The sequence below is a fragment of the Salvia miltiorrhiza genome, chromosome 3 (genome assembly GCF_028751815.1).
Source record: "Salvia miltiorrhiza cultivar Shanhuang (shh) chromosome 3, IMPLAD_Smil_shh, whole genome shotgun sequence".
NCBI lineage: Eukaryota > Viridiplantae > Streptophyta > Magnoliopsida > Lamiales > Lamiaceae > Salvia > Salvia miltiorrhiza.
The window spans coordinates 13,083,927-13,103,378 of record NC_080389.1 but is presented as its reverse complement, the minus strand read 5'-3'; the positions used below and the strand labels follow the sequence as shown (position 1 = coordinate 13,103,378).

The window sequence follows — 19,452 nt, the reverse complement described above, 5'->3', positions numbered from 1 at the left end:
AATCGATTCGGTTAATCGATCCAGTTAATCGGTATAACCGGTTTGTTCAATTTTTTTTTAAAAAAATACGATTCTATTGCTATTCAAGGGATTCAACCTATGCCCCTAGGAAGAAAGAGTGAAGTCTTATCCACTCCACCAACTCATCATTTAAATTTACATAGAACATAAAATTATTTTATAGAAACTTGTAATTATTTTCGATTACTTTGTCTTAAATTTAATTTTTAAAATAAAATAAAATATTATAATTATTAATTTGGATAATGGTTTTAATGCGACCGGTTACCAATTAAACCGATTAACCGAATTTTAGAGAATAGTTCGATAACTAAAACCGAACCGAATCGGTTAACCGATTAACCAAAAATTCGATTCTGTTACGATTATAACCGATTAAACAAACTCGTTTTACCACCCCTAGTCTTGAACTTAATGACGGGCACGTCTCCGTGAGGCTTAAGATTAAAGCTATGTGGAGTGGGAGGTTGAGCTCCGTCGGGGAGAGTGATGCTGGCCTCATATTCACCGTGGAAGAGCGAAGCTTCAAAGGCGCCGTTGCGGTCGGTTTTCATGTTAGTATCCGGCACCCTGATGAACTCGCTCATGAACTTGTCAACGGCGTCGCCGGCCGGCAAGTTGTTGTAGTCGTCATCGGTCAAGCACATCCTGAAGCATGACATATTGGGCCACACCGCCCCCCATATTATAATGCCGTTCACGTAGGGGTGCGAGTGAAGCTCGTGCAGCAGCGGCTCCACATATCTAACCTGCCCAAAGCAATACAAAAAAATTAGGGCGTGATTCAGTGTTCATAATTATAATAGTCGGATACATTTGCATCAAAACAGTTACCATCCACGGCATGGATTGGATGTTGACATCGAACTCCGTGATCCAGATGGGCGATCCGGTGGCGTGAAGCATATCAATCGACGCCCTAATGAAGGGGAAATTCGGCTCCAGTTGGAAATGGCCCTGGAGGCCGATCCCCAGAGGACCGCCGTAGCCTCCTTTCCTGAGCTGGTCGATCTTCTGCAGATATTGCCACGTGTTGGCTTTGGATTGGATGCTGCAGTCCTCGATGACGTTGAATTCATTGAGGAAGGGGATGGGACGAGGGTCGAGCTGCCGGAGGAGTCTGAAGACGTCGATCCCATTGTTGGTGACATTGCTGTACAAGGCGTAGTGCATGTTCTCGTTGATGACATCCCAGTCGATGAACTGCCCCTTGTACTTGGTCGCTACCGACTTGACTCGTTTGAGGACCGCCTCACGCAGCTCGTCGGGCGACAGCTTTTTCTGCCACTCCGGCTGGAACTTGCGGGCTTCCCATAGTATGGTGTGGCCCCGGAGCGCGATACGGTGTTTTTTCGCAAACGCGAGCATCGCATCCGGGACCGTGTAGTTCACCACTCCCTGGGTTTTTTCTGTGTACAGCCTGAAAATTTGAATTTAACACAAAGAAAACAATATTAATTGTGTTAGTGTGAGTTAGAACTAATAAGAAAATAACTGTAAGTAACTACCATTTGAGCTCGTTTTCAAAAACGGAATATTTGAAACGTTTCTCCAGGAACCATCTCTGGTATGCTTGGCTGTCGAGGATCAACCGGTTCATGTTGCAGCCGAAGGGGAAATGCGGCTCATGTTGTTTGATCAACACAGCCGCGTCTGCCACTGGATTTTCCAATGAATCTACGACTTCAAATCTCACTTTCCCCTTTCGCACCTGCACATTATCATATCATCGTGTCATCTCATATATAATTATTAAAGATGATTAAATTCCACATTAATTACTCCCTCCGTCTTCTCTATATAGGCTTGTTTTCCTTAATCAGATTTCTTATTTACTCATTTTCCCAATAAAGTAATTTTTTTACTCGTTTACTATTATATTCCTATTTAATTCATTATTTTACTCCAACTTTATTTTATCATTAAATATTCCATTCATCCACGATATCGTTTCCAAATTGTGGATGACACGAGTTATAAGAAAATGATGGATAATAGTTGATAATAGTGAGTATTAGTGTGAGTAGAGTTTGGATCACACAATAAAGATGTGGAGAAAAATAAAGTATTATGTGGACCCTACCATGGGCGGATCTAGTATAGAACAAAGGGGGTACAACTTGTACCCCCAATTTTTTTATAAAAAGAATATTATTATATATAAAAATTGAAAAATTGCTTTTAATTTATCATTTGTACCCCCATTTGTAGAAGAACTAACTAAAATTTTTAAAGAAAAGAACAAAAAAAATCTTCTCATCGTTCCTTGTTCATCTAAATAAGATCTAAAAAAATAGGTACAACATGTTTTTCAAGAAAAAGTTATGAATTTGGATAATCCAAGTACTAGTAGAGTGTCATTAGAGGAGAAAGAAATATTCTATCATTTTTAAATTAAACAATGTACAGAATATACTATAGTATACGTTTATGTAGCGCACCCCCAGATATTAAATCTTGGATCCGCCACTGGACCCTACTGTTATAAATAGAGGTGGAAATGATATTGTAGAAGGACCATAATGACAAAAGTAGAAACGATATTGTAGACGGAGAGAGTAATAAATATGGGCATAATAGAATGTTTACTTATATATTTTCATTTCTAATAATTTTTCTTAATAATTGTGTAAATTCCAATCAGCCCATATATATTTCTAATAATTTTTCTTAATAATTGTGTAAATTTCAATCAACCTATATATACGAGATAAAGGGAGTATTAATTAAACCTTTTCAAGGCTAAGAGCTTGGTGGCGAGTCCACTCTTCTTGCATGAACGGCTGCACCGAGATGCTATCAACCCACATATCAAATCCTGTGGAATTGGTCTGGACACACACAAGAAGTAAATAAATTAATGTTAGAGAGAGAGATGAAGAGAGAGAGAAACCTCAAAATGGAGCTCAGCTGCTTCAGTCACTTTGACGTGGAAGCCACCTTTCAGCATGGTCCAACAACCGGCTTTTGCAGTAATCCAGTTAGCGGTTCGGTTGCCGGCGCTCGTTACTATCTTAACTTGCACCGCAGCTTCTCCCACGCTAACTTGGAACCATGCTGCAAATTAGTGTTAATTAGTACTTCCTCCGTCCCGCGAAGCTCAAGCAATTTCTTTTCAACACGAGTTTTAAGAAATTAGTATTTTGTGTATTAAGTGTGATAGATGAAAAGGTGAAATGTGAATAAAAAAAAAACTTTTACTATATAAGGAAAGTACTCAAGTTTCACGGGACAACTCGAAAAGAAATACTGTTCAAACTTTGTGGGACAGAGGGAGTATCCTTTTCAATTAATTAGGTATAGCAACAAAAAAGTAATTAATGAACTACCTGAAACAGTGTACAATATGTCTCTGTCGACGTTGAAGGCCTGAGAAATGCCGTCGGAGCGCGGCGTGCGAATGCCGGAAACGACGGCGTAGCTATTGCCGCACGGCGACTTGGCAGTGGCTATTGCAGCGTTTCCAACTGCTGCCCATCCCGTCAATCCGTCGTCGAATTCCGAATTCACGGCGATTCCTCCATAGTATTGCGGCGGCTTGGGCTTCGCCACACACTGACAGTATTTCATTCATTTAGTTGCAAGTAACGGAAGATGATCATGCATGTAAAGGAAGTAACAAAATGCATCTAACTAATTACCCCAAGTGTGTATGAGTAATCATAGGGCACCGCATGCACTTCAAAACCTGACCATCAACAAAAATTAAACACAGACGTCAGTTTATATATATGATGAGGAAAAACACATGAGAGAGAGAGAGAGAATAGTATGTACCAAAGAAAAGAGATAATAGAGTGAAAACAGTGAGAAAAGCCATTTTGGACGATCGACGAAGGGGTGATGTTGAATATATAGGCTAAGAATGAGCCCTCATTATAGAAAGAGAATAGGCTAAGAATGAGACCTCTTTTGACTTAGAACCTAACCTATCATTATAACATGGCGGGCATAATGTATATAGATTATTATTTCATCTAATCTATCATTATGCCATTTTTGACTTTATTGCATTGAACTTACTTTTAAATGTAGGCTCTCTTAATTATATGTATATTCGTCTATATAGAAATATGACGGACATTTACTTTTCATAACTAATAAATTATTCACTTCGTGCATATAAAAAACTTCCTACTTTATTTTTTTTTGAGACGTTCATAAAAAAAACTTTTGCATATAAAAAACTTTCTACTTATTTTTGGACGATATCCTACCACTTATAGTATACTCCTTCCATCCCATAAGAATGTATCATATTTTCTATTTTCGTCCGTCCCACAAGAGTGTATCACTTCCATTTTGGAACATGACCCCACTTTTTCCTTTTAATCACAACCACTTATTTCTACTCATTTCTACATAACCCCACAATAATTTCAACCACAATCACTCATTTTCACTCAACACATTACTTACCAACCTTTTTTTAAAACTCGCGTCATCTCATATGTGATACACTCATACGGGACGGAGGGAGTATTATTTACTATTCTCTCCGTCCACCAAAAATAGGGCATATTCTTTGGGCACGGGTTTTAATAAAATGGATGGTTAGTGTAGAAAGAGTCCCGCCGTTATATGAAATGAAAGGTTGAGATTGAATTAAAAGGTGTTTGTAAGAATAAAATATAAAGAAAAATGGTGGGCCGATGTACTAAAAGGGAAAGTGCCCCATTTTTTGTGGACGTCAAATATAGTAATTGTGCCCCAATTTCGTGAGGGAGTATTACTTTTCACTTTAATTTTCATCACTCATAATACTAATTACAATACTTTTTCATCACTCTCAATACGCTCAACAACTTTTTCTTAAGACTTGTATCACTCTCTCCTAGAAAAGTTCTTTCATGGACAAAGGGAGTATATTATAATTTCATATATTTATTTTCATCATTAAGATGTCTTTAATTTTATCATTTTAATAGGTTTTGAATCAAGCAAGTTAGTTTAAATTATAAAAATCATCAAAAATCTTAAGATATGTCAAATTAAATTTCAATAAATTTATAGAAGTATGTATTGATACTGGTTAGTGATTGTTTCACTTTGTGATTTCAGTATTTGAGTTGTGCCTTCTACCTCACATTCACCACTTGTGCATGTCCTCTCGCTCCACACTTATGTCTGCAATTTAGGTAATTTAACTTTATTTTTGATTTATTATTGTAGCTTACCATGTGTTTGCACTAAATTATTCTACATTTATGCTAGCTTATTTAAAATTTTCTTTGTTTATTGCAACTTATTGGATAGATAGTTAATTTATCTAATTGTGAGTCAAAAGTTTTGTCTATACATTGTATATTTAGACTAATAATGGATAAATTATGGATGATAAAGAACATATATATTGACATATTGATATAAGATAGGAGTAGAGTCTTTCATGCCATTTGTCATGCAATATCTACCGAGTAATGAGATGAGATGTCATTCCCATGCTCAAAATGTGAAAATTTGTTGAGGAAAAAGATTGATCTAGTAAAGTTGCATTTATTGAGTAATGGAATAGACTTAACATATCATCAACGAATATGGCATGGGGAACGATCTACATGAAGTTACTCAAATAAGTATGAAAATCAATTTGGGCATAATGAACATAATTTTGTTTTTGAAGAACCAATTGATATGGTACACATTGACGATCCAAGTAAATTTATAAAAGGGTTAAGTACCAATACCAATTCCCCCATCCCCCATCCCCCACCCCCTCCCCTCCCCCCCCCCCCAACATCGACCCCCTATCGCCTTTAACACCCTAAACTCAGAGTGGGCGCTGTATACTACCTCAACGTGTTAAAATTGAACCAAATCCCCCCTCCATATTCCTCTGTTTTAACAATGCTTAACACCGTTAGAAAAAATACTAATTATTTTTTAAAAAAAGGGAAAAGTATCAAATAAGCCCCCGTCGTGGTGGCCCTTTTCACGTCTGGCCCCCTATAGTCGAAGGGGTGTCAACTAAACCCCTAAACTAATTAAAATCGAATAATTTCCCCCCTCTGACCTAACGCCGTTAAGTGTCCGTTAACGTTTGGGTTTAATTGCACCCTCTACTTCAGGGGTGGATCTGTACCTTATTTTATTTATTTTTATTTTTTTTATAATTTCAGCAACCCACCCCCGGCATCAACTTAACCGCCCCCCGTACTCATCGGCTCCAACTTACACTTTGTCAGCTCGCACGCGCTCAATCTCTTGATAGTCGACTGCTTACCGCCGACATGCAGCAGCATCACCAACTCCAGATGTGGACCTGGATCGGATCCTGCTTGGTCCAAATCCATATCCGTATTTTTTTACTTAGGTCGGGATCCGGTCCAAATCCATTAGGTCCAAAAAAACGAGATTCATGTCCAGATCCATTAGATTCACAAGTTCTCGAGTCCTGAGCCGGATCCATTCTTTTTCTCTTTTTCAGGTCAGGACTCGAGAACCTGTGAATCTAATGGATCTGGACATGAATCTCGTTTTTTTGGACCTAATGGATTTGGACCTTTCTCTTTTTCAGGTCAGGACTCGAGAACCTGTGAATCTAATGGATCAGGACATAAATATCATTTTTTTTGACCTAATGGATTTGGACCGGATCCCGACCTAAGTAAAAAAATACGGATATGAATTTGGACCAAGCAGGATCCAATCAAGGTCCACATCTGGAGTTGGTGATGCTGCTGCATGTCGGCGGTAAGCAGTCGACGATCAAGAGATTGAGCGCGTGCGAGCTGACAAAGTGTAAGTTGGAGCCGATGAGTACGGGGGGCGGTTAAGTTGATGCCGGGGGTGGGTTGCTGAAATTATAAAAAAAATAAAATAAGGTACAGATCCACCCCTGAAGTAGAGGGTGCAATTAAACCCAAACGTTAACGGACACTTAACGGCGTTAGGTCAGAGGGGGAAATTATTCGATTTTAATTAGTTTAGGGGTTTAGTTGATGCCCCTTCGACTATAGGGGGCTAGACGTGAAAAGGGTCACCACGACGGGGGCTTATTTGATACTTTTCCCTTTAAAAAAAACTGGTGGACCCATCCCTCCACCACCAGCCCTCTTTCTCTATCCCTATCTAGAAATCCTCCAATCAATTGTCGAAGGTGGTGAGACGGTGAGAATGTGGAGGACTCGGCGGCGAACCAGCGGGGCGGGCGACGGAGGTGTTTCTAGAGAAACAGGCATTGGCTGGGGTGGATGAATTGCAGGCAATGGAGACGAATAGACTTCTAGCGTAGGAGGAGTTTGCGCGGAAGCATCATGAGGCAGGGTTGACGGGGACGGAGGCAGCTGAGCAGGAGAAGATGGCAGTGGAGCGGCGAAAAATGCTGGCGGATGAGGGGATTCGGATTTTGTTGGGGTTGGTGGGGATTCAGGGGGGTGAAGAATGAGGGCGGCGGAGGGGAAGAAGTTGGTGGTGCGGGAGGTGACGAGGTTGGAGGGGAAGGGGAAGGAAAAGGTGGAGGTGGAGGGGTGGTTGTTGGGGGTGGGGGTGAGGGTGATGGTGAGGGCAGGGGTGGACTTGATGCTGGAGAGGGCGGCGGCGGCATTATGTGGGAGGAGAGCGCGGCGGCGGAGGGATGGGGTGGAGGTGGTGATGGACATCAATGATGGAGGGATGGGCCCACCATAATTTAAAAAATGATAATAATTTTTCTAACGATGTTAAACACCGTTAAAACACATGAGGGAAGAGAGTGAGGGGGATTTGGTTCAGTTTTGACACGTTGAGATAGTAAACAGCGTCTACCCTGAGCTTAGGAGCTTAGGGTGTTAAAGACGATAAAAGGGTCGACGTTGGGGGGGGGGAATTGGTACTTAACCCTTTATAATTATTTTAGAATGAAAAAACCTTTATATCTTGGATGTATTAAGTTCACCAAGTTCTCTGCAATTATCAAATTATACCACTTAAATGCAAAAGAATTGGTGTCTTTTACATACTAGCTATAAGTCAATTAATGAAATAGCAAAAAAATTGGTGTCTTCAAATTGGTGTCTTTTACCATAAGTTTTTTTTTTTTTTTTTTTTTTTTTTTTTAAGACAAGAGAGTATTATTAATCACAAGAACATGGTAGATGGAGATGACCCACCACAAAGATCGGAGGTTCATTCCAAACATGATGTGAATCGATATCTCTCGCAGCTCTCGCGAAATGATGCGCAATAACATTACGGTCACGTTTTACATGGCGAGTAAGAAAACCAGGGAACGTTATGAGTTCTTCTCAGCAAGAGTTTGCAATGACCCCAATCTCCGATAAGTTTCTTACCCTCGATCTTATAACGTCAATGGCTCGCTTGCTGTCACTCTCCACAATGCATGCCGTGCACATAGCCCTGTTTTTTTATCCAGGAGAGAGCCTCCTTGATGCCCATTAGCTCTCCCTCATCCACGCTGCGAACACCAGCCACTTTAATAGATTTCCCAATCATAAAGTCACCTGCATGGTTTCGAATAACCAAACCCAACCCCATGGCGTCATCCTCTCTAAAGAAAGCCGCATCTACTCCACAAAGAATCGAGCCTGCTTGAAGCTGATGCCAACCCACGCAGACACTAGCTGAAGATGGAGAATCTCCGTCCGAAGTTCTGGAACTCCGGGAAAGGCGCCACTCAGCGCGGCAGTTCGTAGCCAAGGCCACCGACCACGTCGGTGTCGGATAAATGGCTTTCCAGACCACAGCGTTTCGGTCTTTCCATATCTGCCAGAGTAACATACATATAAGTTTTGTTCGAATACTTTATTTGGTCTTTAATTACTATATACTAGGTCTAGATAACAAATTTAGCAAAAAAAAAATGGACCCTAAAATGTACTCCCTTCGTCCCGCGAGTCTTGACACGTTTGGGTTCGGCACGGGAATTAAGGAGTTGTAGATTAGTGTTTTAAGTGTGTAATTAATAAAGTATAAAATTGATAAAGTATGAGAGAGAAGGTAATAAAAGTGATAAAATAGGAGAGAGAATATAATAAAGGTAATAAAGTAGGAGAGAGAATGTAATAATTATTACCCAAAAAAGAAACATGTCAAGATTCGTGGGACGGCCCAAAAAGGAAAACATGTCAAGATTCGTGGGACGGAGGGAGTAATAATAACAAAAGAAACATACAACATTTCTGAGGTGGTCTCCCAGTACATCTGTCTGCACCGTGCAAATGGATCAATCCTGCTCAGTCCTAGTTCCAGACCCGTTGACCCGACCAGGTCCATCCAATATTGTTTCTTCGCCAATTTTTTCTTTTGGTCTATTTTTCCGACTAAAGCAAATGATATTTTTACTAACAAATGACATTTTTATTATTAAATACAAATTGCACTTTTCAAATGATACATTATAAATGATATTTTTAATAATTAAAAATAATTCTTTTAATGTATATAAATGGTACTTTGTATAAATCAAATGATGTTTTCCATAAAAATTAAATAATATACTTTGCATAAAAATAAATGATATATTACAAATAATAATCTTGATACATGTAAATGACATGTTTGCAAATGGATACTCTTGAATAGTTCGAGAAGGCTTAAGGCCAAAAAAAAATGCTGAACCTGTTCAAACTAGTGTTGCCAAGGGCCGACCGGAACCGGCGGTTCGACCCTGAACCGGCCCGCCGGTCAACGGTTCCGGCCCGGACCGTTGACCAACGGGCCGGTTCAGGGCCGAACCGCCAGTTATCCGGGCCGGTTAAGGTTCATAGGGTTGCCAACCCTGAACCGCCGGTCCGGCCCGCCGGTTCGGCCCTGAACCGCCGGGCCCGGCCAATTTTTTATTTTTTTAATTTTATATTCAAATCCTAATAATTTTAACTAAATGTAGTTTCACTATTTATAGTGTACTACACATGGTAGAAAATCCTACATTTTTCAATGTGGGATAATGTAGCTTCACTATTTATAGTGTACTACACATGGTAGAGAATCCTACATTTTTCAATGTGGGATAATGTAGCTTCACTATCTATAATGTACTACGCATTATAAAGAATCCTACATTTTTCAATATGGGATCACTCAACCTAACTTATAAATATATAACTTATATTCATGTAATAACTTATAACTTCTAAATATATAACTTATAAATATGTAACTTATAACTTATAAGGTCTAGGGATCAATTAGTTAATATTAGTTAGTTTACCTATTCAATTTTAAAGATTATGTAATTTGTATCCTTGTAATATTCTTTTGGTACGTAGAATAAATTCAATAAAGATATCTATTTTTATGAATTTATTTGAATTTTTGGTTCTCAATGTGTTAATTATTTTTCCTTTATTTTATTTCAATTCAATTCTCATGTAATATATTATAACTTATAACTTATAAATATATAAGTGTTAATAGGCAAAAGTGCCCCATTCCTTATTCATATTTTGAAAAATGCCCACCCTTATCATACAAGCTATCCATGCCCTAAATTACTAATTAACCCTTGAGTGGGTCAACATCTTAAGTAATCATTTCGGTCTTCTTACACAATCTTACACATTTTTAAGTTCCAATGCATTTTTGTACAATAATTTGTGATGTTGACCGAAATGATTACACACTGAGTGTGTAATATGATTTTTTTAAACTGTATATATATTATCGACCGGATAATTTAAAGTGTAAATATTATCGACCGGACACTAATTAACACTTAAACAATATATTAAATTAAATTCAGCAAAATAGTAAAAATTAATATAAAGATAGCAATAGATAGAAAAAACACTTTTATGTTGATATACCATCGATCCGGCCGGTGAAATGGCCAGATAAATGTATCCGACCGGGTACATTTCCGAAAAACAATGACCCGGCCGGATACATTTTTCCTTGAAAATTACCGGCCGGATAGATATTATTTAGGCATAAAATATTATAGTTTATTCAATTTCATAAAAAAAAAAAAAATCAAGAAGCTAATAATATATATCCATGCGTATCTATCTTAAATTTTTTATTTTTTTTCCCTTTAATATCTTAATTTCAATACATATATTCTTTGAAATTATTTGTATATATTGTGTTATTCTTGAATGTTGATATATAGTATATAACACTATATATATCGTGTTAATTAATCCATATCTTTAAATTTAAAATATATATATATATATATATACACACTCAAAATCCGTCCCAATTAAATGCATGCGTGTTACCCAAAAAAATCATGCATGTTACCAAGTGAATTTTGCAACAACCGATACATAAAGGTCAAAAATATCTTTCTAAAAAATTTGATTCTCTTTTGATAGACATAAAGCCGATACAATCGGCTTCAATCACATTTTTTTCGAAGCTTTTAACACCACTATATTTACCTTCCTTCACTAGGGTTTTTTACTCACCACACATATCGGCTTCTTCACTTTTTTTTACCCACCGAGAGAGTTCAAAATATTGAAGCACGTCGTACTCATCAATGGCATCTTCTTCACAGGTTTTTATTTTTAATTTTCATGAAATTGAATAGAATAGAATAATTTATGCTAAAAACCGATCGGTCCGGCCGGTGAAGTGGCCTGATAAATCGGTCCGGCCGAATTCATTATTTAAATGAAATATACGACCGGATTGAGTTTTCCGGGAACTTCACCGGCCGGACCGATCGTTTTTTAGCATAAAATATTCCATTTTAATTATCTGTATGTTTATATTAATCAGTTAGTAATTTACTGAATTTAATTTAATTATATTTGGTTAAGTAATTATTATTGCGAGTTTTGTTGGGTATTACTGAATTTGTTTCAATCTGAAATATTTGTTTAAGTAATTATAATTGCATTGTGTATGTGGGGTTTGTGCGATTTAATAAATTAAAGTATTTTATGCCGATAGAACAACTACCCGGCCGGCACTATGCCCGGAATAATGAGTCCGGCCGGGACAGTTTCAATCTGAAATGTACCCGGCCGGATTCATTTTACCGGACACTTCGCCGGCCGGATAGTTGTTATATAGGTATAAAATACTTTTTTCCGTCTATCTGTATGTTTATGTTAATTATTACTATTTTACTGAATTTAATTTAATTATAATTGTTGAATTATTAACTAATGAAACTGTTATTTCTTGGTATTAATTAAATTGCAGTTTTTTAATATTTTACTGAATTTAATTAAATTGCTTGGTATTAATTGCAGTTTAATATTTTACTGAATTTTTACTGAATTTAATATTAAATTGCTGAATTACTCGAATTTTACTGAATTTAATATTAAATTGCTGAATTTTACTGAATTTAATTGCAGTTTAATATTACTGAATTTACTGAATTACTATGTTAATATTTTACTGAATTTGACTATTTTTCTCGAATTTTAGTATTTTACTGAATTATTGAATTTTAATATTTTGCGGAATTTAATTGCAGTTTAATATTACTGAATTTTACTGAATTTAGTATTAAATTGCAGTTTAATTAAATTGGTTGGTATTGATTTCTTGTAGTTATTTAATTATGCCTATTTGTATTATTTTTTAATTTTTTTACTGAATTTAATATGGTATTCATTTTGTAAATGAATAGGCGAATGTCCCATATCTTCGTCGCGACACTATAGACCAGACGGAGGTTGCTATCAGCACCTACTATAGGGATTCACATTTTCCGGACCTGGTTGAAACTTTAAATGTGGTCGGCGAACAGTGCAATTCAGATTTATTGGGAAGATTTAGAGCATCATGTTTTGGGCATTTCACTGATTGGAGGCCCGGCGCGAAGAGCAATAAAGCATTACACCAGATTGTATCGAGGCAGATTGTGTCAGAAGAAAATGAGATCTGCTTCTTTCTGTGCGGAGCACGAGTCAGATTTTCCCCTGCGGACTACGCATTAGTGACTGGGCTCAATTTCGGGGGATCGAGGTTCGATGCGACATTACAGCACGACTGCAGTCGCGTGGAGGCATACCAACGATTCTGCGGTACGCGAAGCATGACCATACAGTCGCTCATCAAACGCGTGTGCGATTTGGATCGTCGAGTGGATGATGAGGATGGGAGCCTGTACCTTCGTGCTGTCCTCGTGTGTGTGGCTCACACCCTTGTTCTTGGGTTGGATGCGCGGGTACAGCCGTGGCTTTGGGTTTTGGTGGATGATCTGGCTGCTTTTGATAGATTCCCCTGGGGCGCGTATTCGTATAAGATGTTATGCCATTATACGAGAGAGACAGGAAAGGGCGAGAAGTATCACTTCTACGGTCCTTCGTGGGCTTTATATGTCTGGGCATTGGAGCGCGTCCCGGGCTTCGGACACATGGTCGCAGCATCTAGCGGTGATCCGACAGCGCACCCTCGGTGTTTGAGATGGACTTTCAGGGGTAAGCCGAAGCTTCACGGTCTGCGCGATCTATTCGAGGGACAGGTAATCAGTTATTTAAGATTATCCTCCACACCGTTACTGGTTTTACTTATGTTCTAATATATTATCTTTGTTGCTTTCTAGGATGGTGTCATGCCCCTGGAGCCCGATGCTGACGATCTGTCGAGTCACTACTTCATATCAGCGCTGACACCGGGCGAACTCTCGGTGAGCTTCAGGCCCCCCGACAACCCATTAGCTCGGGGTGTCCAATTTCCACAGGGCACCGGAGCCCGTGTTGTGGAGGAGCGCGGGGACGAGGAGGATGTACCTAGACAGCCTCGTACGACTCGCAGTCACAGTGTCCGGGGCCCTGTGAGGGATGCTCGACAGCACGAGCCGGCTCGTCATTCAGTAGATCCGGGCTCGCGCCCTGTGAGGGATGCTCGACCCCACGAGCCGGCTCGTCATTCAGTAGATCCGGGCAAGCGCCCAGCGCCGCATACTTCTTCATCGTCGAGCGGATCTCGGACTGTATCCAGTCCCAGCGAGGGTGAGGTGGATCGTAAGTGGGTGAAGAAGACGATCCGTCAGGAGATTAAGAAGGCCTTCGGCAAATTCGTGGAGAAACTGAAGAGCAAGGGTAAAAAGGATAGGTGCAAGAAGAGCAAACATTTCCGAGTGCCCGACTCCCCTGATGATGATGACCAGCGACGGTCCCCTGATCCTCCACAGCCACGGTCTCCTCCACAGCGACGGTCTCCTCCACCCAGTGCTTCAGGGCCCGACGCTTCAGAGCCGGCTCGTCATTCACGTTCCTGCGACGACGACCCCCGCGGTGAGGAACCACGCCATCCAGAGACCCAGGATTACGACGAGCAGTGGCGGGCCATGAATCAGTCTGTTCAGGGCGACTACACACCGGCGGAGCAAACTTTTGACTGGTCGACCCAGGTCTACCCTCATTGGTCTTCCCCATTCCTGAAGCCGCAGTATAGAACAGAGACCCCGATATTCTTTGTTGAACCGCTCACTTCTATTGCACCACATGAGTGGGGACAGTCCAGTTCGGCAGGACAGGCTCAGACGGAGGAGCCTGAGCCACAGGCAGAGCAGCCACAGGTACTGCTGCTGCAGCACCTAGAGCAGCCGCCGGCAGAGCAGCCGCCAGCAGAGCAGCCGCCGGCAGAGCAGCCGCCAGCAGAGCCCCCGCATCGCAGTCAGAGGGTGAGGCGTCCGTCTAACTATCAGCGATCGCCTTGGGTTAATAGCCAAATGCCACGTCCAGTGACACAAGTCTGCAGTGACCATTATGAGAAGTGGATGGCTAGGTGCCGAGAGGGTAGGGGTCGTGAGATTTATGTCAAGGCAAGTGGTGGTTTGCGGGAGTACGACGACTTCGCGCGGGTGGATAATGTCAGCCAGGAATTCACAACTGGGGTAAATAATCTATTGATTTTAACATTGTTAAATTACTTTCTACTAACTTATTGATTTTAACTTTGTTGCAGGATATTGACTTGTATTTCTTAAGCTTGAGAAATAGACTTCGAGCTTCAGCAGATTTACTGGATGACGTAGATATGAATAACACAATCATATTAGACACGGATTGGTTTGTAAGTAAACTTTCATTATTTGTATGTTTTCATTGGTGCGAATATAAATTATTAATTACTTCTATTGATCTGTAGATATACCTCCAGGGCGAGTGGGACGCTCTATTGGAGAAGTGGGCAAGAAGTGAGTTTACTCCAGAGGAGTATCATATATTGACGCATGGAGCAGTAGCTGATGGTTGGCAGCCCCGGATAGACTGGCTCTGCCAAATACGTGGAAAAGCCGTTAAGGGCCATGAACTTCCTCCTGGTCATATAGGATGGATGGATGCCACACAGGTAATCAGTTAAATAATTATTTGTCATTAGTCATTTGTGCTTTATATGTTGTTTCTTATCAATTCATTGTGGTTTGTCATAGGTTCTCATGCCAGTCATAATTGGCCACCATTTTGTCCTATGTCGGATCCGGTTAGGAGAATTGGTTTGCGAGGTCTATGACCCAGTATTCCACAAGCTATCACCTCGACAGCAGGATGGTCGAGTTGGTGAACTACTGCCTTTACTGAGATTGTTGCCAATTGTCCTTCAGTTGGCGAGGTGGCTAGACGACACATCCATTGATTCGACAGTGGCAAAGGAGAAGTACCCACTTATGACGGCGGTGTTTGCTCCAGCGGAGGTTCAGTTTCACCAGCAGGACTCTGTCAGCTGCGGGCCTTTCGTCTGCATGTATGCAGAACGACTGATATCTGGCTCTCCATCCATTGAGTGGGGTAACCACAACGTGGCGGCATACAGGGCCAAGATTGCTAGATCTATATTTTCGTTGTGTGAAACTAGGACACATCGTATCACTAGACTTGGTTTTGCATAGTTTTGTATATTGTTACATTAATGTGTGCTTCTATTTGGTTATTCAACGAGCATTATTTCCTGTAAATCATTCCAGCTTATCGAATAATAAGATAATTCAATCAATATCATTAACTGTTACAGCACACAAATACATCCCACTACTCCCTGGGCTCAGTCGCCCTGCCAGCGCACGTTCTCTTGCTGTGTCCTTCTTCATGGCAGATGCTGCACTTCTTTGGTTTACGACGCCTGATACTAGAAGACTCATCGGCTTGTGTGCTGGTGCCTTCACCACCACCTCGATGTCTACCTTCTTTTGGGCGCCCCGCTTGACCTTTTACAATCAGAGGTAATACAACCTGCTCAGCGATGTGCTCGGGAACCAACCACTGGCGTCTCGGCGGGAGATTATTAACTTCGCGAGAGTAAGTATCGATAAGAAAGTCATTCGTGTAGTACGAGTCTACATACTCCGCGATCGTATCACCGGCTTCACTATAAAAACAAACAAACTCCGATAGTAATCAATATAACGAACATTAGAACATATTTACATTTCAATGAACCCGACAGTAATCATTTCATGATCGTACCTTATTGCAGCGATTGAATGAGAACAGGGCAGTTGGTCTAGCTGAAATACTCGACATTCGCATTTTTTCTTCTCTAGATCCACCTTGAAGCTTCTGTCAGCAGTTTGCACCTTATACTTCATGCCACTCAACCTTTGTGCAGTGTATCGACGACTTTTTTGGACTTCAATAGCTACCCTTTTACCAGCCTCAACAGTCAAGCCTTGCTCGATTTGTTGTGCAGCCCTTAGTCGCTCGCTGAACCATTTCTCAATAACAATTCTGATTGCCTCTAACATCGAGCATATAGGAAGTCTTCTTGCCCACAACAATCTGGAATTAAAAGCTTCAGCAGCATTTGATGTCATAAAACTGTAGCGTCGCACAGGCATAGGACACATCGAACGAGCCCACTTCTCCGGCCCAATCCCCATTAGTTTATCGTACGCGGCTCTCTTCATAACCTTCAGGGCGTTCATAGCCCTATTGAAGTCGGACTTCTCGTACGCAAATGCAGCTTGTCGATACACCTCGACCACTGCCTTACCGTAATGCTTCAGGTTATTTTGCAAATGGTAGTAGCATAGGCCGTGGGTTGCATTTGGTAACTCATTCCTGATAGCATTGGCAATGGAGATATGCTGATCAGAGACAATCAAAAGTGGATCGGCTTGGCCATAAACACGTCGAATGCGTGACATGAAATAACTCCACGATTCATCGTTTTCTTTCGGGCCAACACCATACGCGAGTGGGAACAAACTCTCGTTGCCGTCCTTCGTCACTGCAACAAACAAAATACCCCTATTCTTGCCTTTCAAGTGTGTGCCATCGACGACAATCACTGGCCGTAAACTGAACATGAAAGGGGTAGCCGAAGCTGCAAGAGCAACAAATAAGTGTTTGAATCGGCCATCATCGTCAACTTCCCACTCCACCCTCGAACCGGGATTGGATTGTCTCAACATGTATAAGTACTTGGGCAGCATCTCGAAGGACTGATCATGTCGACCATAAACCATCTCAGTGGCTCGATTACGGGCTCGCAATGCAACATCGTACTTGATCTGTACGCCAAACTCACGTCGCAGCTCCAGCTGGATGGCCTTCGGCTTCAAGATCTCGCAATCGTCGTGTATCTTCTGTGCTAAATATGTTGCGACGACTTTTGCGGGGGCCTTTATTCGCGCTACGCGCCCTAGCTCACCGTCGCATGAGTGCTCATTGGTGAACTTATACACTCCCCAAATGACTCCATCTTGTGACGATGCATGGAGCTTGAAGGGGCACGTATCTGAATGCTTGCATTTGAAGTAGACTCGTCTGCTGTCTGATTTGCTGACAGAAAATTCCTTGCCCTGCTTCATGTTCCACAGACCGATTGCAACGATCAGATCATCTTTGCTATTGAAATACATATTCTTTGACAACTCCCGAGGCAATAGCTGATAATCTTCAATATCCACAAGTGCCGCTGCGGCGTCCAACGGGATAACCGGTACTAACCAATTAGTTAGTTCATCTGCTCCAGGAACCTGTTCGTCATCATCCTCGTCGATCTGCAAATTCTGCCAACCTGCATATTCAATCCCCGCCCTTCTCACGTTCTCTGTCTCCGACAAGTCTTCAGAGGCGCTTGTATCAGTCTCGGCTTCAGACGATGGAACATAATCTTCATCTACATTACCAGCATCCTCCACGAACTGAGGCTCGTACGTATATTGATCATCAGCTGGACCCCAACAACGATCAGTTATTAGGCGATCGTACTGGTACGGATTTGGCTCATCCCATGAAGGCCAACCCGTTGACTGATCATTACCCCAAGTGACCGACGGTTCAACACTTTGTTGCGCCGGTGAATCTCCGGCTGATAGGTCTAAATAAGCATATCTTTGGATTGCTTCCAATCCGTCCCCACCTTCGAATGTTGCACTGGATTCACCTCCATACCCGGAAGATTGAGGGAGATCGAACGAAGGAACATACACTCCTCCACTGTAATCGTCTTCAACAACATAAATCTCAGGAAAATGTGGCTGCGACGCCAGCAACTGAAGTAAATCATTGTCATCGGCAAGAATATTTTTACTGTATACCCTGCCATTTAATCTCTTCGTCAAATAATACAAGCTGTAATTAGTGCTCAATGAATTCTCCATCATCAGGTAATTTATCATGTACACCGTACTGGCCATTGTGTCTCCGAAAATATGCAAATTCTTAGAAGAGCCGCCGATGTACTCATAACCATTGAAGGCACCTCCATAATTAACCACAAAGTATCTCCCATATTCATTCATCTACAGAAAAAATAATAAATAAATAAATATATGATGTAAATGGAATACAATGTTAAAATACAACATATAACATGTTAATACACTCGAAAAACATCTATCCGCCCGGGGAAGTAGCCGAGGAAATGTGTCCGGCCGTGTATTACATGATATATAATTACACACGGCCGGACACATTTTCAAGGACACTTGTCCGGGCGGATACATAATTTTCGAGCATAATAACATGAGTTATGTAGCAATATATATGTATAGAACTAAAATGCAACTAATAATTACTAATTAATACTTTAAAACATGATAGAATTTGCTCTAATTCACATGTATTTCCTTCAAACGTGGCTTTAAATCATAGTATGCTATAATATGCTAATAATTCACATAAGCATATAGGATCAAACAAAACATTGAAAATAAACAATAACCAACTTAAATTACATTTCAAACGTAAAATGACATACCTTTAAACGTTCGGATGAGAGAATTCACAAATAATAGCTTCACCACTTGGAAAATATTAGAATTTCTAATGAGTTTGAGTGTTTTTTCACTTTGAGTGTTCGGATGAGAGGATGAGAGAATGAGAGAATTCACTCATATATAAACAAAGATTCCTTCATTTCACGTGATTTTCAATGAAATTAGAGTGTTTGACATGAATACTTTACTGACAAAGCTATTTCACATCATATTTGTCGTTTATCATCAATTCAAAAAAAAAAAAATTATGTCCCTTAATTGAAGGCTAATTAATCGATGGAATATAAATACAAAAAATTAACACAATCCATATTAGCACTCAAAACACACATAGGAACCAAAAAAACATCTATCCG

At 40.5% G+C, this 19,452-nt stretch overlaps 4 protein-coding genes across 5 annotated transcripts; 1 reads left to right on the top strand and 3 right to left on the bottom strand.

Moving 5' to 3' along the window:
- Nucleotides 1–287: 287 nt before the first annotated feature.
- Nucleotides 288–3,842, bottom strand: LOC131017537 (endo-1,4-beta-xylanase 5-like). The gene is made up of 8 exons (XM_057946325.1): nt 3,799–3,842; nt 3,663–3,709; nt 3,351–3,576; nt 2,915–3,078; nt 2,754–2,852; nt 1,530–1,732; nt 856–1,441; nt 288–770 (listed from the first exon to the last, which is right to left on the bottom strand). Exons 1-8 carry the CDS (start codon nt 3,839–3,841, stop codon nt 387–389), a joined length of 1,752 nt encoding a protein of 583 aa, XP_057802308.1. The 5' UTR covers nt 3,842; the 3' UTR covers nt 288–386.
- Nucleotides 3,843–7,088: 3,246 nt separating this feature from the next.
- On the bottom strand, nt 7,089–7,622 carry LOC131018363 (extensin-like). The gene has a single exon (XM_057947093.1). The coding sequence runs from the start codon at nt 7,620–7,622 to the stop codon at nt 7,089–7,091; it is 534 nt and encodes a 177-aa protein (XP_057803076.1).
- A 5,857-nt stretch (nt 7,623–13,479) lies between these two features.
- Nucleotides 13,480–15,872, top strand: LOC131017534 (uncharacterized). Of its 2 annotated transcripts, none has more exons than XM_057946321.1 (4): nt 13,480–14,767; nt 14,839–14,946; nt 15,034–15,225; nt 15,308–15,872. In XM_057946321.1, the coding sequence occupies exons 1-4, from the start codon at nt 13,481–13,483 to the stop codon at nt 15,761–15,763; spliced, it is 2,043 nt and encodes a 680-aa protein (XP_057802304.1). In that variant the 5' UTR covers nt 13,480; the 3' UTR covers nt 15,764–15,872. The 2 variants fall into 2 exon arrangements, with proteins under 2 accessions (XP_057802304.1, XP_057802303.1); XM_057946320.1 differs by having other exon boundaries at nt 15,022–15,225.
- On the bottom strand, nt 15,840–19,197 carry LOC131017508 (uncharacterized). Its single transcript, XM_057946264.1, has 2 exons — nt 16,338–19,197; nt 15,840–16,239 (listed from the first exon to the last, which is right to left on the bottom strand). Exons 1-2 carry the CDS (start codon nt 18,617–18,619, stop codon nt 15,903–15,905), a joined length of 2,619 nt encoding a protein of 872 aa, XP_057802247.1. The 5' UTR covers nt 18,620–19,197; the 3' UTR covers nt 15,840–15,902.
- Nucleotides 19,198–19,452: the final 255 nt, after the last annotated feature.

Coding starts and splice junctions, on each gene's coding strand:
- LOC131017537 (XM_057946325.1), bottom strand. CDS start 3,841: ATGGCTTTTCTCACTGTTTTCACTCTATTATCTCTTTTCTTTG. Junction 2,853..2,914: donor CAGCTGAGCTCCATTTTGAG/GTTTCTCTCTCT, acceptor GTGTGTGTCCAG/ACCAATTCCACAGGATTTGA. Junction 771..855: donor TCCAATCCATGCCGTGGATG/GTAACTGTTTTG, acceptor TGCTTTGGGCAG/GTTAGATATGTGGAGCCGCT.
- LOC131018363 (XM_057947093.1), bottom strand. CDS start 7,622: ATGTCCATCACCACCTCCACCCCATCCCTCCGCCGCCGCGCTCTCCTC.
- LOC131017534 (XM_057946320.1), top strand. CDS start 13,481: ATGCCCCTGGAGCCCGATGCTGACGATCTGTCGAGTCACTACTTCATA. Junction 14,768..14,838: donor GCCAGGAATTCACAACTGGG/GTAAATAATCTA, acceptor ACTTTGTTGCAG/GATATTGACTTGTATTTCTT. Junction 15,226..15,307: donor GATGGATGGATGCCACACAG/GTAATCAGTTAA, acceptor GGTTTGTCATAG/GTTCTCATGCCAGTCATAAT.
- LOC131017508 (XM_057946264.1), bottom strand. CDS start 18,619: ATGAATGAATATGGGAGATACTTTGTGGTTAATTATGGAGGTGCCTTC. Junction 16,240..16,337: donor CATTCAATCGCTGCAATAAG/GTACGATCATGA, acceptor TTGTTTTTATAG/TGAAGCCGGTGATACGATCG.